The sequence below is a fragment of the Oryctolagus cuniculus genome, chromosome 11, assembly GCF_964237555.1.
Source record: "Oryctolagus cuniculus chromosome 11, mOryCun1.1, whole genome shotgun sequence".
Lineage (NCBI taxonomy): Eukaryota > Metazoa > Chordata > Mammalia > Lagomorpha > Leporidae > Oryctolagus > Oryctolagus cuniculus.
This window is the reverse complement of record NC_091442.1, coordinates 1,261,150-1,276,280: the sequence shown is the minus strand read 5'-3', so window position 1 is coordinate 1,276,280 and position 15,131 is coordinate 1,261,150. Positions and strand designations below refer to the sequence as shown.

At 67.6% G+C, this 15,131-nt stretch overlaps 1 protein-coding gene across 3 annotated transcripts in view; it reads right to left on the bottom strand.

Annotated features, from left to right (window-relative positions):
* TAF4 (TATA-box binding protein associated factor 4) overlaps positions 1 to 14,676 on the bottom strand; it is a 70,873-nt gene extending 56,197 nt beyond the window's left edge. Inside the window, exons 1-2 of one of the 3 annotated variants that reach the window (XM_070051647.1) lie at positions 14,350 to 14,676; positions 13,279 to 14,274 (exon numbers count right to left, since the gene is read on the bottom strand). In XM_070051647.1, coding sequence (XP_069907748.1) covers positions 13,279 to 14,274; positions 14,350 to 14,626 — 1,273 coding nt within the window. In that variant the 5' untranslated portion in view covers positions 14,627 to 14,676. Of the gene's footprint in view, positions 1 to 13,278 lie in introns of all 3 variants that reach the window. The other 2 variants (XM_070051646.1, XM_070051644.1) reach the window with 2 other exon arrangements.
* Between the last annotated feature and the right edge of the window lie 455 nt (positions 14,677 to 15,131).

Below are 15,131 nucleotides of genomic sequence, written 5' to 3'. Positions count from 1 at the left end.
TGACAGGGCCGCCCGGGACGCTGGCCAGGTCCTCACCTTCCATGGGTGGTGCCTGGCAGGTGCTTGTTAAGTGGCTGTGACAGCCACACAGTAAAGCAGCCCACGCAGGGACCACGCGCTGTGACAGGCTCGGGCCTCCGAGTCCAAGACCCAGAGGTGCACAACCTGCTCTCTTCCACCGCTTCCCAGTCCAATTAATGCCTCCCGGATCCCCGTCCAGCCAGGCACACCGCTTCCAGGAGACTCCTGACTCATGCCCCCAGCATCTGGGCCGCACCAGTCCCGCATCTGACACTGAGCACATGCAGGGAACAGGAACTCAGCTGGCAAGACCACTCAGACCCAGCGAGGGCCGGCACAGCGGGCTGCCCCAGCTATGGACACACAGATCCCAAGCGAGCCGAGCAGGGAGCACAGAGCCCTGCGAAGGCCAAGTCAGACCCAGGAACAGGGCAGCCAGAGCCGGAGCGAGGCGCGGGCGGCAGGCAGAGCCAGGATGCCACCCTCGAGCAGGCAGCAAGGGCCCTGCCCATGTCCCCGGTGGAGCAGCCCAGGGGGGAAACCCAGCGCGGGGCACCAGGAGGCAGAGAAGCCACTGATGGCCGGCAGACTGCGGGGTCAGAACCGGGCGGTCCCCACGCCGGCAGCAGCACCTGCCGTCAACCACACCGGTGTCATCAGGAAGGCTGAGGGGCACAGGACCCGAGAGCCATGCTCCAGCGCCTGTCTCTCCACTGCCACGAGGGGCTTGAATGAAAGGACAAAGTGACCGCCCCAGCCCAACCAGGCTCCTCAGAAACAGCCACTCCGGCCACGTGCACGCCCTGCCTCCGCACGGCCGCCCCCACTGCAGCCCACAGGACACAGAGACCAGCCCAGCACGGAGCCAGGCGCTCACCCGGGGCTTTGCGTGTGCCTCGCCAGCACTGCGCTCTGTCATCCAAGAACAGAGTTCACGAATTCCCACAGCCTAGGTCCACACACAGGGACCCTGGTGCACACACAAGGCCCCAGGTCCACACGCATGGCCCCACGTCCACACGCAGGGCCCCAGGTCCACACGCAGGGCCCCACGTCCACACGCAGGGCCCCACGTCCACACGCAGGGCCCCAGGTCCACACACAGGGCCCCACGTCCACACGCAGGGCCCCAGGTCCACACGCAGGGCCCCACGTCCACACGCATGGCCCCACGTCCACACACATGGCCCCAGGTCCACACACAGGGCCCCACGTCCACACACAGGGCCCCAGGTCCACACACAAGGCCCCAGGTCCACACGCATGGCCCCACGTCCACACACATGGCCCCACGTCCACACACATGGCCCCACGTCCACACACATGGCCCCACGTCCACACACAGGGCCCCAGGTGCACACACAGGGCCCCAGGTCCACACACAGGGCCCCAGGTCCACACACAGGGCCCCACGTCCACACACAGGGCCCCACGTCCACACACAGGGCCCCACGTCCACACACACGGCCCCACGTCCACACACACGGCCCCACGTTCACACACAGGGCCCCAGGTGCACACACAGGGACCCACATCCACACACAGGGCCCCAGGTGCACACACAGGGCCCCACGTCCACACACAGGGCCCCAGGTCCACACACATGGCCCCAGGTCCACACGCAAGGCCCCACATCCACACACATGGCCCCAGGTGCACACACATGGCCCCAGGTGCACGCACAGGGCCCCACGTGCACACACAGGGCCCCACGTGCACACACAGGGCCCCACGTGCACACACATGGCCCCAGGTCCACACACAGGGCCCCAGGTCCACACACAGGGCCCCAGGTCCACATACAGGGCCCCAGGTCCACACACATGGCCCCAGGTCCACACGCAGGGCCCCACGTCCACACGCAGGGCCCCAGGTGCACACGCAGGGCCCCAGGTCCACATACAGGGCCCCACGTCCACACGCAGGGCCCCACGTCCACACTCAGGGCCCCAGATCCACACACAGGGCCCCACGTCCACACGCAGGGCCCCACGTCCACACGCAAGGCCCCACACCACACACAGGGCCCCACGTCCACACGCAGGACCCCATGTCCACACGCAGGGCCTCATGTCCACACCCAGGACCCCAAGACCACATGCAGGGCCCCACGTCCACAAGCACGGCACCAAGTCCACACGCAGGGCCCCAGGTCCACACACACGGCCCCATGTCCACACGCACGGCCCCACGTGCACACGCAGGGCCCCAGGTGCACTCGCAGGGCCCCAGGTGCACACGCACGGCCCAGTCCACACACAAAGTCGCTGCCCTGAGCTCCCCACCTGCGGTCGTGCCCTGATGTCTCTGTCCCAACCCGGCCTGCCAGGCAAACAGCGCCCTGGATGCCCTGGGCCTGAGGCGGGTGGCACCTGAGCCCGGCCTCAGCGCTGCCAGAGGGAAGGGGCAGCCCCTCCTTTCCAGCACCCAGGTCTCAGGGGCCACTGCCCAGGGCGTCCAAGAGCTGCCTGTCACACGACCGGGAACAAGGGGAAGCAGAGGTCGGCCGGCAGGGCCCGCGTCACCAGGGCCCTGGGGCCACGTGCGAGGTCAGAGCCGCACCTGGAACCGCGCTTTGTGGGGAGCTCCCCCGCCCCTCCAGCCACGGCACCTCCTCGCCGCGTCACGTCACGTCACGTCACGTCACGTCACTCAGGGCATCTCAAGCAGACAAGGAGCCAAGTCCCATCAACAGCCTCCAGCCAGTCCCCGGAGCAGCAGGGAAACTGGAGCGACCCCCACCGAGCACCAGGGCGCCTGCTCGGGGAGCGACACCGGGGAGAGCAGGATTCCACGTCGCAAGCCCACCGCAGTCCTCACGCGGCTCCATGCTGCCCGCTCTGGCCCCCGGCCAAGCCCCGCACACAACCAGCCCGCAGCTGCCACCCAGCCTGTGCCTGCTGACCGACCGACTGGCCAACCGGTTCACCAGACACTCCCCAGGCCTGCTGGCTGTGAGCAGCGTGCTGCCACCCATCGAACCCCGCCCCCAGGCCCAAGTGCAAGCAGCCAACCAAGTCCTCTCGGCAGACCCCAGAAGAAAGTGACGGGCATCACTGGGGCAGGCCCCGCGCCCAGGGGGCGTCTCCCAGCCCAGGGGGCGTCTCCCAGCTCAGGGGGCATCTCCCAACTCAGGGGACGTCTCCCAGCTCTGGGGGCATCTCCCAGCTTGGGGGCAGGCCCCGCGCCCAGGGGGCGTCTCCCAGCTCTGGGGGCAGGCCCCGCACCCAGGGGACGTCTCCCAGCTCAGGGGGCGTCTCCCAGCCCAGGGGGCGTCTCCCAGCTCAGGGAACATCTCCCAGCTCAGGGGGCAGGCCCGGCGCCCAGGGGGCGTCTCCCAGCTTGGGGGCAGGCCCCGCGCCCAGGGGACGTCTCCCAGCTCTGGGGCTGCCAGCTGTACAGCAACAGGCCTCAGCCAGGTGACACGGCCCCTTGGGACGGCAGAAACTCAAGCCTAGGGGACCTCACACTACAGGCTGGCAGGACCCACCAGACACACACCTGCCGATCTAAGCACAGCCAACCACCCCTGGGCCAGTCAGCCCTCGCGCGCACACCTGGGCCACATCAGACACCTCTTTGCGCCAGGCATCTGAAGCACGTGTCTGCTCCAAACCCAACCACGCCCACTCACAAGTGCAGGTCCGACCACGGGACGACGAGACACACAGGCGGGGGCGGCAGATGCCCGGAAGCTCCATTCGCCTCTGCCAGCCTTGGGACCCTCGTGGAGGGAGACCCGACTCCCACTCATCCACACGTGGCGGGGAGGCCCGCCTCCCACTCATCCACACGTGGCGGGGAGGCCCGCCTCCCACTCATCCACACGTGGAGGGGAGGCCCGCCTCCCACTCATCCACACGTGGCGGGAGGCCCGCCTCCCACTCATCCACACGTGGCGGGGAGGCTAGGACGCACACCCAACAGCAAACTGCCAAGATCAGCAACTAGCGCCGCCTAGAAGGGGAGGTCCCCCCAAGGTCCCGTAAACACAGGCAAAGAAGCCAGCACCCATCCCAGGAGCTATGCAAGCAACAGCGGTGCTCCCTCAGGTGCCCCTTCCTGCTGACCCCCGCCCACCCCCATGGGCCAGCCACTCGCACCTTCTCTCCTGGACTTCAGGGCAGGCCCCTGGCTCCCTGGCCACTCCTCCCGTGCCCCCTGTGCTGCGGGGCCAGCCGGGGAACTGCCTCTCCCCACCTGCCACTGCACACACAGCCCAAGGCCACCACCCTCAAATCCTGACCTCTGCTCACGGCTCCCAAGTGCCCAGCACTGCCTCACACCCCCCGCCCAGGGCCAGGACCTGTGCAAGTGCCCAGCGCAGCCCCACCCTGACACCCCACAACAGGTGCAGCACAAGAGCGGGGGCTGCCGGCCTCAGGACCCCTGGAGTGCCGTGAGGCAAACAGGCCACAGCTGTGCACCGTGCCTGACCCAGGTCCAAGCTCACGGAGCCACAGAGACACAACTCAAACCCGAACACAACTTTCTCAGAAGGCTATCCATCTCTAACAAGAGGGCGTATTGTCACGGTAACTCTAAAAAAGCAAGCTGGCCCAGCGCTGAAGTCCATTTGCATCACAACCTTTAAAGGCTCAACCCTGACCACGGCTGTGTAGAGGGACGCCCACCCAGGCTGGGCCACTTACGCAGACTGCGGACGACTGCGGAGCAGAGCACGGGGACCAGGCTGAGGCACGGCGCCTTCCTCACGGCCAGGTCCCACCGTGACGGCCGGCAGGGCAGGCTGTGAGGGCCCCAGCTACTCCCTCGCTGCTGCAACGCTTCCCCGACTTCCTGGGACCAATGTCAACTAACTAGTCAGAGGACAGGCTCGGGAAGAAGTCACTGTCAAGTGACTAATAGTTTTACAAGTTAGAGTGCCACGAAGATGCAGCCCAGGGAGCTTTCTTCTCTTAGTCAGCATCCTACGGCCCGAGACGGGTACCCGCAGCGTCTCACACGCGCAGCCGACGGCAGGCAGCTTGGCTCCCTCCGGGCCGCCCCGTGCAGACCACAGGAAAACCAGGCTGGCGACCCGTGTCTGGGAGACCAAAGAGACGAAAGCCTCCCCCAGAAACCTCCTCATTGCCACACTTCAGCAGTTACAGAGTAAGGAGGCTGTCTCGGGCCCATTCTGTGGCACAGCGGGTAAAGTCATCACCTGCAGTGCCGGCATCCCGTTAGTGTACCGGTTCGAGTCCCGGCTGCTCCACTTCCCGTCCAGCTCTCTGCTATGGCCTGGAAAGCAGTGGAAGATGCCCAAGTCCTGAACCCACGGGGGAGACCCAGAGGAACCGCCTGGCTTTGGATCAACCCAGCTCCGGCTGCTGCAGCCATTTGGGGAGGGAACCAGCAGATGGAGACCTCTCTCTCCCCCTCTCCTCTCTCTGCCCCTCCGTAACTCTGCCCTTCAAATAAACAAGTCTTTAAAAAAATAAATACACAAAAAGTTGTCTCTCTTCCCCCTTCACTCACCCATAAACACGCCACGGAAGGGCAGGCGCTCCACCAACCCCTCACACGTCCACTCCCAGAGTGTCCTCGGCAAAGCCCCCAGCCACAGAGCCTCTGTCCCATGGATCTACCGGCTCCTAGGCACACTGCTGTCCACTCGTACCACGGACCCCCTTCCAGAGCACGGACGCGTCTTTCCACAGAGCCCTGGGCCAAGTCCTGCTGCTGACCCGGTGGGTGCGGTGCTGACCTGGATTCCCCGACCTCCAGGGTCAGAACAGTGCCAGCAGCCTCGCTGGGTCCCCCGCTGCCCACGCAGCACGCTCCCGCCCTGGGCCCACCCCTCAGGTGTGGGGGTAGCAGCAAGCACGGACCCTCCCTTCACTGTAGCATCCTACAGGAGACAGCAGGCCCAGAACTCACACCTCAGGAAAACCAAAATCAGCCAGCCCCGCAGTGCAGCGCTGCAGCGCACCCTGGTCCTGGGGCCACTCCCGTCTCACGTGCCACCCAGGAGGGCTCCCACCCCCACCCCCACCCCCACCGCACCCTGGTCCTGGGGTCACTCCTGTCCGCTGGTCCTGGGGTCACTCCCGTCTCACATGCCACCCAGGAGGGCTCCCACCCCCACCCCCACCTACAGTGCACCCTGGTCCTGGGGTCACTCCTGTCCACTGGTCCTGGGGCCACTCCTGGTCCTGGGGCCACTCCTGTCCGCTGGTCCTGGGGTCACTCCCGTCTCACATGCCACCCAGGAGGGCTCCCACCCCCACCCCCACCCCCACCGCACCCTGGTCCTGGGGTCACTCCTGTCCGCTGGTCCTGGGGCCACTCCCGTCTCACGTGCCACCCAGGAGGGCTCCCACCCCCACCCCCACCCCCACCGCACCCTGGTCCTGGGGTCACTCCTGTCCGCTGGTCCTGGGGCCACTCCTGGTCCTGGGGCCACTCCTGTCCGCTGGTCCTGGGGTCACTCCCGTCTCACATGCCACCCAGGAGGGCTCCCACCCCCACCCCCACCCCCACCTACAGTGCACCCTGGTCCTGGGGTCACTCCCGTCTCACGTGCCACCCAGGAGGGCTCCCACCCCCACCCCCACCTACAGTGCACCCTGGTCCTGGGGTCACTCCTGTCCACTGGTCCTGGGGCCACTCCCGTCTCACGTGCCACCCAGGAGGGCTCCCACCCCCACCCCCACCTACAGTGCACCCTGGTCCTGGGGTCACTCCCGTCTCACATGCCACCCAGGAGGGCTCCCACCCCCCACCCCCACCCCCACCCACAGCAGCAATGGCAGCGGCACTTCCTGTGACATGCACACACAGCAGCAGGGACCAGATGGGACAGTGGCTATCTGGGGTCAGAGAAGCCAGAGGCCAGCCAGTTCAGACACACGCGGGGTCAGGGGAGACACAGGGGCCAAGGGAGACACAGGGGTCAGGGCTGACATACAGACAGGGGTGAGGGCTGACACACAGGGGCCAAGGGAGACACAGTGGTAAGGGGACACACAGGGGTCGGAGACACACACAGAGGTGAGGGTGACACACACAGGGGTGAGGATGACACACAGGAGTCAGGGGACACAAAGGGGTGAGGGTAACACGCACGGGTCGGGGACACACAGGGGTCAGGGGACACAGGGGTGAGGCTGACACACACAGGGGTGAGGCTGACACACACAGGGGTGAGGGTAACACGCACGGGTCGGGGACACACAGGGGTCAGGGGACACACAGGGGTCGGGGACACACAGGGGTCAGGGGACACACAGGGGTCGGGGACACACAGGGGTGAGGCTGACACACACAGGGGTCGGGGGACACACAAGTGTAGGGACACAGGCCGGGGTCAGGGACACACAGGGGTGAGAGAGACAAGCACAGGGGTCGGGGACACACAGGGTCAGGGGACACACAGGGGTCAGTGGGGACACGCAGGGGTGAGGCTGACACACACAGGGGTCAGTGGGGACACACAGGGGTGAGGCTGACACACACAGGGGTCAGTGGGGACACACAGGGTGAGGCTGACACACACAGGGGTCAGTGGGGACACGCAGGGGTGAGGCTGACACACACAGGGGTCAGTGGGGACATGCAGGGGTGAGGCTGACACACACAGGGGTCAGTGGGGACACACAGGGTGAGGCTGACACACACAGGGGTCAGTGGGGACACACAGGGTGAGGCTGACACACACAGGGGTCAGTGGGGACACGCAGGGGTGAGGCTGACACACACGGGTCAGTGGGGACACGCAGGGGTGAGGCTGACACACACAGGGGTCAGTGGGGACACGCAGGGGTGAGGCTGACACACACAGGGGTCAGTGGGGACACACAGGGTGAGGCTGACACACACAGGGGTCAGTGGGGACACACAGGGGTGAGGCTGGCACACACAGGGGTCAGTGGGGACACACAGGGTGAGGCTGACACACACAGGGGTCAGTGGGGACACACAGGGTGAGGCTGACACACACAGGGGTCAGTGGGGACACACGGGGTCGGGGACACACAGGGGTGAGGCTGACACCTCAGGGGAGTCGAGCAAAGGTATCGGGGTCTACACATTCCAAAGTGGGGGGTCGAGGCCTAACTGTGCACAATTTTTGTCTTTTTGTTTTTAGAAGTCTTAGCATCTTAATGCAAAAACTCAGAGGTATGAAAAAAAACACACAAAACTTCTGGTGTGAAGCGTCCGAGGCCGTGCAACCCCAGCCCGACAGCCCGTGATCGACTTCACCGAGCACTGAACAGGGAGCAAGTTCCAGAGGCGGCCGTCTGCCTCTGCAGCCGACACTGCCCGCCTCACGGCCACCTCGGGCTGCCGGCGGTCGCCAGGGCACCCCACAAAGGTCCCAAAGCCGCAAGCGCCTGCCCTGGGTTTCCTCAGCTTCAGTGTTCTGTCACCAAAGGCCTGGCTGTGACGGTTCCACGAGGGAGAACTGAGCAGGAACTGCTGCCCGCTTATGAACACGAAGACACGAAGACACGAGGCACCCAAATCTCGGGCAAGTGCCCCACAACCCGTTCAGGTATCTGCTGCAATATTTTTAAAAGGGCTGGCGTTGTGCCGCAGCAAGTAAAGCCGCTGCCTGCAGTGCCGGCCTCCCATATGGGCACTGGTTCAAATCCCGGCTGCTCCACCTCCGATCCAGCTCTCTGGCCTGGGACAGCAGTAGAAGATGGCCCAGGTCCTTGGGCCCCTGCACCCACATGGGAGACCCGGAAGAAGCTCCTGGCTCCTGGCTTCGGATTGGCTCAGCTCTGGCCGTTGCAGCCGCTTGGGGAGTGAACCAGCAGATGGAAGACTCCCCACTCCCGCACCTCTCCTCTCTCTGTATAAGTCTTTCAAATAAATAAATACATCTTTAAAAATTATATAAAGAAAACAGTTGGGGCCGGCACTGTGGGCGTGGTAGGTAGGGCCACCACCTGCAGTGCCGGCACCCACGTGGGCAGCAGTGCAAGTCCCAGCTACTCCACTCCCAATCCAGCTACTCCACTCCCGATCCAGCTACTCCACTCCCAATCCAGCTCCCGGCTGACGCACCTGGAAGACAGCAGAGGCCCTGCGCCCACCAGGGAGATGCAGAGAAGCTCCTGGTTCCTGGCTTTTGTCTGGCCCTGCCCGGCCGTTGTGGCCATTTGGTGAGCCAGCAGACAGAAGACAGAAGACAGCTCGCTCTCGCTCTCTCTCTCTCTCTGCCGCTCTCTTTCTAACTGTGCCTTTCAGATAATTATTAAAAAAATAAGTTGTTAATATATTTTGATCAACTCATAAACAACAAGCTATTTACAAAATGCATCTTCAAATGTGCCGCTTCAGGGGCGACACACACACTCCTCCTGGGAGTGGCTCTGGAAGCTACCAGACCCGGCAGCACCGCCTGCCCTCAGAGCTGTGTCCAGCGCCGGGCCTGCAGGGAGCCGAGGCTGCCCTGGGCCACCCTGCCTGTTCAAGGCCAACTGCCCGGTGCACGGCCCCGTGTCCAGGGACTCCGCACTCAGCGACTCTGGAAGGGCCACCTTCCCTCAGGCTCACCAGACGCCACCTGGCCAAGGGGCCTCCTCCCAGGGCCTCACCAACACGGCTCGGCTGGGGACTTCAGAAGTCGTCTTCCCGCACTCCAACACCGCCGCAGGGTGCCGCGACCCCGAGCCCGGCTGCCTGCACACAGCAGACGCCTGCGCATCTATCCAAACCCCAGCGACCAAGAAGGCCTGCACGCATCCCAGAGACCCCGGCGAGCGCCAGGACCGCAGGCCGGGCAGGAGGGGCCCAGGAGGGGACAGAGGGGCCCAGGGCTGCCCCCACGGCTCCAGTTATCCTTTGTTCTCTGCAGATGTCGCTGCCACCTGAGGACACCGAGAGGAAAATCAAGCAGGCATTCGGCCGAAGGCAGGCTCCGGCCCCAGCCCAGGCCACGCAGGCAGCCGCAGCCCAGCGGCGACCCCAGCGCGGACTCGGCCACCACCGCACACCCTTCCTGCCGAGAACTCGCTCTGGGGATGCTCCCATCCGACTAAAGCTGTCCGCGGAAGATCCTGTCCCTGCCAAAGCAACGTGGCAACGTGCGTGTGCACCAAGTGGCGACACGGGCCCCGTGCGTGAGGCATCAGTGCCACCTGACAGCCGGGACCCCCGGCTCTTCCCCGACGCAGCCAGGGAAATGGGGGCACAAGCACCGAGCAGACACAGTGCACAAGCAACAACCCAAACCTCGAACCACGACGACCCTCGTGCCAAGAGCACCTGCCGCCAGAGCTGCCACCGCGTCCCAGGCCTGTGCGCTGTGCCGACCAGCCTGGGACCAACCCACAGCACGGCCGGCTTTCCCGTCCTACCAACAAGCAACACCCTCACCAGAGCTGAGAACCCTGTCAGCCTCGGCGGCACCGCGGAAAACAAGCCCCCGACGCCCACCTCTGGGTCCATGAGGAACCTACACCGGCCCGAGCTGTGAGCTACAGGGTCAGCCAGGACACAGGACATCGCCGAGGCCCACCGTGCGGCCCCAACAGGGGGTCAGCCAGGACAGAGGACATCGCCGAGACCCACCGTGCGGCCCAAGGACGACCTTTAGCGCATCAGCCTAAGACCATGGAGGCCGTGGCAGCTGTGGTGCCGCCCCCTGCCTGCTTCATCGCGACGTCCCCTGGATGTCACTTCTGCCTGAACCACTTCGAGGTCACGCACTGGCTCTCTGCAGGGCACTCCAGACAACTGCGATGGCTCCAAGGATCCCTCCAACACCTTGTTAGGGTTCCGTGTTACTCCCACGTGGGTAAAATTTAGGCTCCAGCCCCTTCAAAACAGCAAACTACAACAGCACAAAGGCCACCCTGACAACAACCAACCCGAATCCAACAAACGGCTCTCAGGAGCTCCTGGAGGGCGGCCGGGCGAGGGCGAGGCTCTGTCCCGCCCCGGCCCATCCAGGACCCCCACAAAGGGAAGGCCCCACGGGGAGAGCCCTCCCACTCTGTCACTGCCTCCAGCCCGCCTGAGCTGTGCCAGGAACCAGCCATAACCCCTGCTGGTAGCCCAGCAGGAGTTATGTCTCCAAGTTATTCCCACCTTCCGTCTGTCCATTTTCATTATGAGAGAGTTCCACGGAGAAAAAAACAAGAATTTCCTATTTTCTGATCAACGACAGGGTGTGGAGAGAGTATCGATAACCCTTCTCTTTGATTTACAAAGTCAAATCGTGCTGTCTCGGCGCCAAGCCATCAGCAGTTGTTGGGTTCCTCACCTGCAGACCGGCCCAGGGGCCCGGAGGGGGGCGCCACTCCCTCTTCCTGAAGAGCTGCGGACCCCAGAGAGCACGCGCTCGCTCCTGGGACACTGGCAAACACCCACCCCCGGGTGCAGGGGCCTCCTGGCTGGCAAACACCCATCCCCGGGTGCAGCGGCCTCCTGGCCAGACCCAGCCGGCCAACACTGACCTCCCAGAGCAGCACGAGGCGGACAGGGTCTCAGCACACTTTAGGACCGGGACGGCTGGGGCCGACGCTGTGGCTTAGCCTGCAGTGCCGGTGTCCCACGCGGGCGCCGGTTGGAGGCCCAGCTGCTCCACTTCTGATCTGGCTCTCTGCTGTGGCCTGGGAGGGCAGTGCAGGACGGCCCAAGTCCTTGGGCCCCTGCACCCGCATGGGAGACCCGGAGGAGGCTCCTGGCTTTGGATCGGCACAGCTCCGGCATTGCAGCCAATTAGGGAGTGACCCAGTGATGGAGGACCTCTCTCTCTCTGCCTCTCCTCTGCATAACTCTTTCAAATAAATAAATAAATCTTAAAATAATAAAAAAAAAAGACAGGGATGGGGGCCGGCGCTGTGGCAAAGGCGATAAAGCCGCCGCCTGCAGTGCTGGCATCCTATATGGGCACCGGTTCAAGTCCCGGCTGCTCCACTTCCAATCCCGCTCTCTGCTGTGGCCTGGGAAGGCAGCGGAAATGCCCAAGTGCTTGGACCCCTGCAACCACGCAGGAGACCCAGAAGCAGCTCCTGGCTCCCAATCAGCGCAGCTCCAGCCGGTGTGGACATTTAGGGAGTGAACCCACGGATGGAAGACCTCTCTCTCTGCCTCTGCCTCTCAAATAAGTCAATCTTTAAACAGAAAGGGGGCATGGGGCGGATGGCAGAGGCCCCCAGCCCCCAGGAGGCCCAGGGCAGAGCGCCAGCAGCTCATCCAGGTACAGCCACAGGACAGCGGGGCCGCCTCGCCACAGGGAGGCACCTGCTGCCACGCAGGATCCCAGAGAGGGTGCGGAGACGGAGCTGTCACTTCACAAGCAGACCAGCCCACCAGCCTCCTGGGAAAACTCTACTCAAAATCTGCCGCACTTCCTACCGAAAAGTCAACCACACACCTACCGCGCCAAACAGCCTTCGGCCAACACCCTAGGACCACACCACCTGCCCAGCTGGGGTGAGGGGTGCCTGGCCCCTCCTAGGTCACCCAGAAGCACTCCTGCCTAGGAAAACCACCTCCTGCGACGCGTGGCCAGGGGCCCGGCACCTCCCGGACTCTCCCAAAGTGACCACCGGCCCTTTCTGGAAAGCAGGAAGATAGAAGGGCCAGCGCCTCGCTCCTGCCACCGCAGCGGCTACGGCTGCCCGGCGAGCGTCCTCACTCCACCAGGGGAGGAGCGCTCACAGGCGCGGGGCGGCTCTGGGGCAGCCGCACCCCTGCTGGCGATGGCCAAGCTGCGGGACCTCAGGACCCCGGGGAGGACGGCCCCGGCGAGGCTGTGAGCGGGCCGAGGCCGGAACCCCCACCCCGGGCGCCCCTGCTCCACGCGGAGCCGCAACACGGCGAGCGCTCAGCCCACTCCCGGCACAGCGCTCGGGCTCCGGGCCCCTGCCTTCCTGGGGCCGGCGGTAGAGCAGCCTACGGGGCACACGCCACCGGATCACCCTGCCTTGACCTCACTGGAGCGCGCGCGTGTGCGTGTGCGCGCGCGCGTGTGCGTGGGAGGGGGGCTCCGCCAAGCTGCCTCCTCAGCCCAGAGACGGGCAGCAGGAGAGCCGGTGGGCCGGCGGGCCCCCCCAGCACGGCCCCGAGGGCCAGTCCCCGCGAGAGTCACACTGCGGGTCGCCCCGACGCACAGGGGCACCCAAGGACGCCTGCCCGGGCCGGCAACTCTGAAACGCAGACCAACCCCGGGCCAGGCCACCGCACCCGGGCAGGGGCGCCCGCGCCCCGCGGGACAGCCGCCCTCAGCGCGTCGCCGGCGAGAACTTCCCGGAAGCCGCGGCCGCCCGCCCCTCCCGCCGCGCGTCCACTCACCTGGGGGCAGCTGGAAGTTCTGGATGTTGGTCGGGTTCTGAGGCGGCTGCGGCAGGCGTGGGGCCAGCACGGTGGGCGTCAGGGTGGCCCGGATGCCGCCACTGGCGGCCGTGGGCGTGCGGGGCAGGCTCTGGGTCACGGCGCCGGCCGCGCCTTTGGGCAGCCCCGTGGGGGTCCCGGGGGCGGGCGGCGGGACGCCGGCCGGGCTGGGCAGCGCCCCTTGCATAGTTGGCCCCAGGATCATGCCGGGCGTCGAGCTGGCCGCGCCGCCGGCCGCCAGGGTCTGCGGGGGCGGGGGCGCCGCCGCCGCCGCCACCACCGTCTTGGGCGACTCGGCCTTGACCCCCTGCACGGGCGCCGCGGCGGGCACGCCTGGCCCGGGCTGGCCGCTGCCCCCCGCGGGGCCCCCGGCGGCCGGAGCGGGGGCGGGGGCGGGGGCGGCCCCAGCGCTGCCCCCGTTCTGCGCGGCGGCGGCGGCGGGGGGCGGCGCGGCGGGCGCGGGTCCAGCCGGGTGGCCGGGCGGCCGGGCCAGGGTGGCCGGCGCGGGCGGCGGCGGGGGCGGGGCGGCGGCGGGCGCGGGGGCGGCGGGGGGCGAGGGGGCGGCGGCGGCGGGCGCGGGGGGCGCGGCGGCGCCCAGGAAAGGGGGCGTCTGGATGACAGTGCCGGGCGCGGGCTTGGGCGGCGGCGGCGGCGGCGCGGGCCCGTTGTTGACCAGGCTGACAGCAGGTGCGGCGTGGTGCGAGTTCAGCAGCGCGGCGCCCCCATTCAAAGTTTGCGCGGCGGGGCCGGCGGGCTTGGCGGGGCCGGGCCCGGGGCCGGGCCCCGCGCGGGCGGCCGGCGCGGCGGGGCCGGCGGGCTTGGCGGGGCCGGCGGCGGCGGGCTCCGGCCCCGCGCTGGCGGCGGCGGCGGCGGCGGCGGCGGCGGGGACCGGGGCGCAGGGCCCCGCGCTGCCCTCGGGCGGCGGCCTCAGCTTCGCGGCCGGCGGCGCCGCGGGCCCTGCGGGGACAAGCGGGCGGAGCGGTGAGCCGGGGCCCCCGCGCCGCGGCCCCCCGCCCCCCGGCCGCGCTCTACCTGCGGGGGGCGGCTCCGGCGCCGCTCCGGGCGCGCCCTCGGCGGGGGCGGCCGCGCCGGCGCCCGCGGCTCCGGCCGGGCTGCCGCTCACAACATGGTTCCCGAGCGCGCCGGCGGCCGCGGCCCGCACCTCGGGCGTGCGCGGCGCGAGGTGGTGGTGGTGGGCCGCGCTGGCCGCCAGCTGCGACTCGAGCGAGCCCACCAGGTCGCTCACCACTTTCTCGTCCACCTCGCTGTTGAAGAAGACCTCGTCCAGCAGATCCGAGCCCGCCGCCATCTTCCCTCCTCGGCCGCCGCCGCCGCCGCCGCTCGGCCGAGCGCGCCTGGGCGGGGAGGAGGTTCCGAGTGGGGCGGCGCGGGGCGGGCGGGGGGCGGCGCGCGGCCGGCGGGGGGCGGGGGCGCGCGGCCGGCGCGGCCGGCGCTCTGCGCAGGCGCGGCGGCGCGCCCCGCCCCCGCCCGGGCTGCCGGCGGGCTCCGATTGGCCGCGGCGCGCGCTTAAAAGGCGCGGCCAATGGCTGCGAGCGCTAGAGGCCGGGACGCGCGCGGGCGGCCGGGCGGCCGGGCGCGGCGGCGGGCGGGCGGCCGGCGGCGGCGGCTTGCGGGGGACGACGGCCCGGGCTGCTGGGGCGGCGGGCGGCCGAGGGGCCGCGCGGGGCGGCGGGGGGCCGCGGCGGCGGGGAGCCGCCGGCCGACCTCGCTCTTTGTCTCCGCTCCTCCAAAATGGCTGCGGCCGGGGCTGACAGGAGCGGGGCTGCGGCGGGAGGGACGCGGGCGCTGACAGG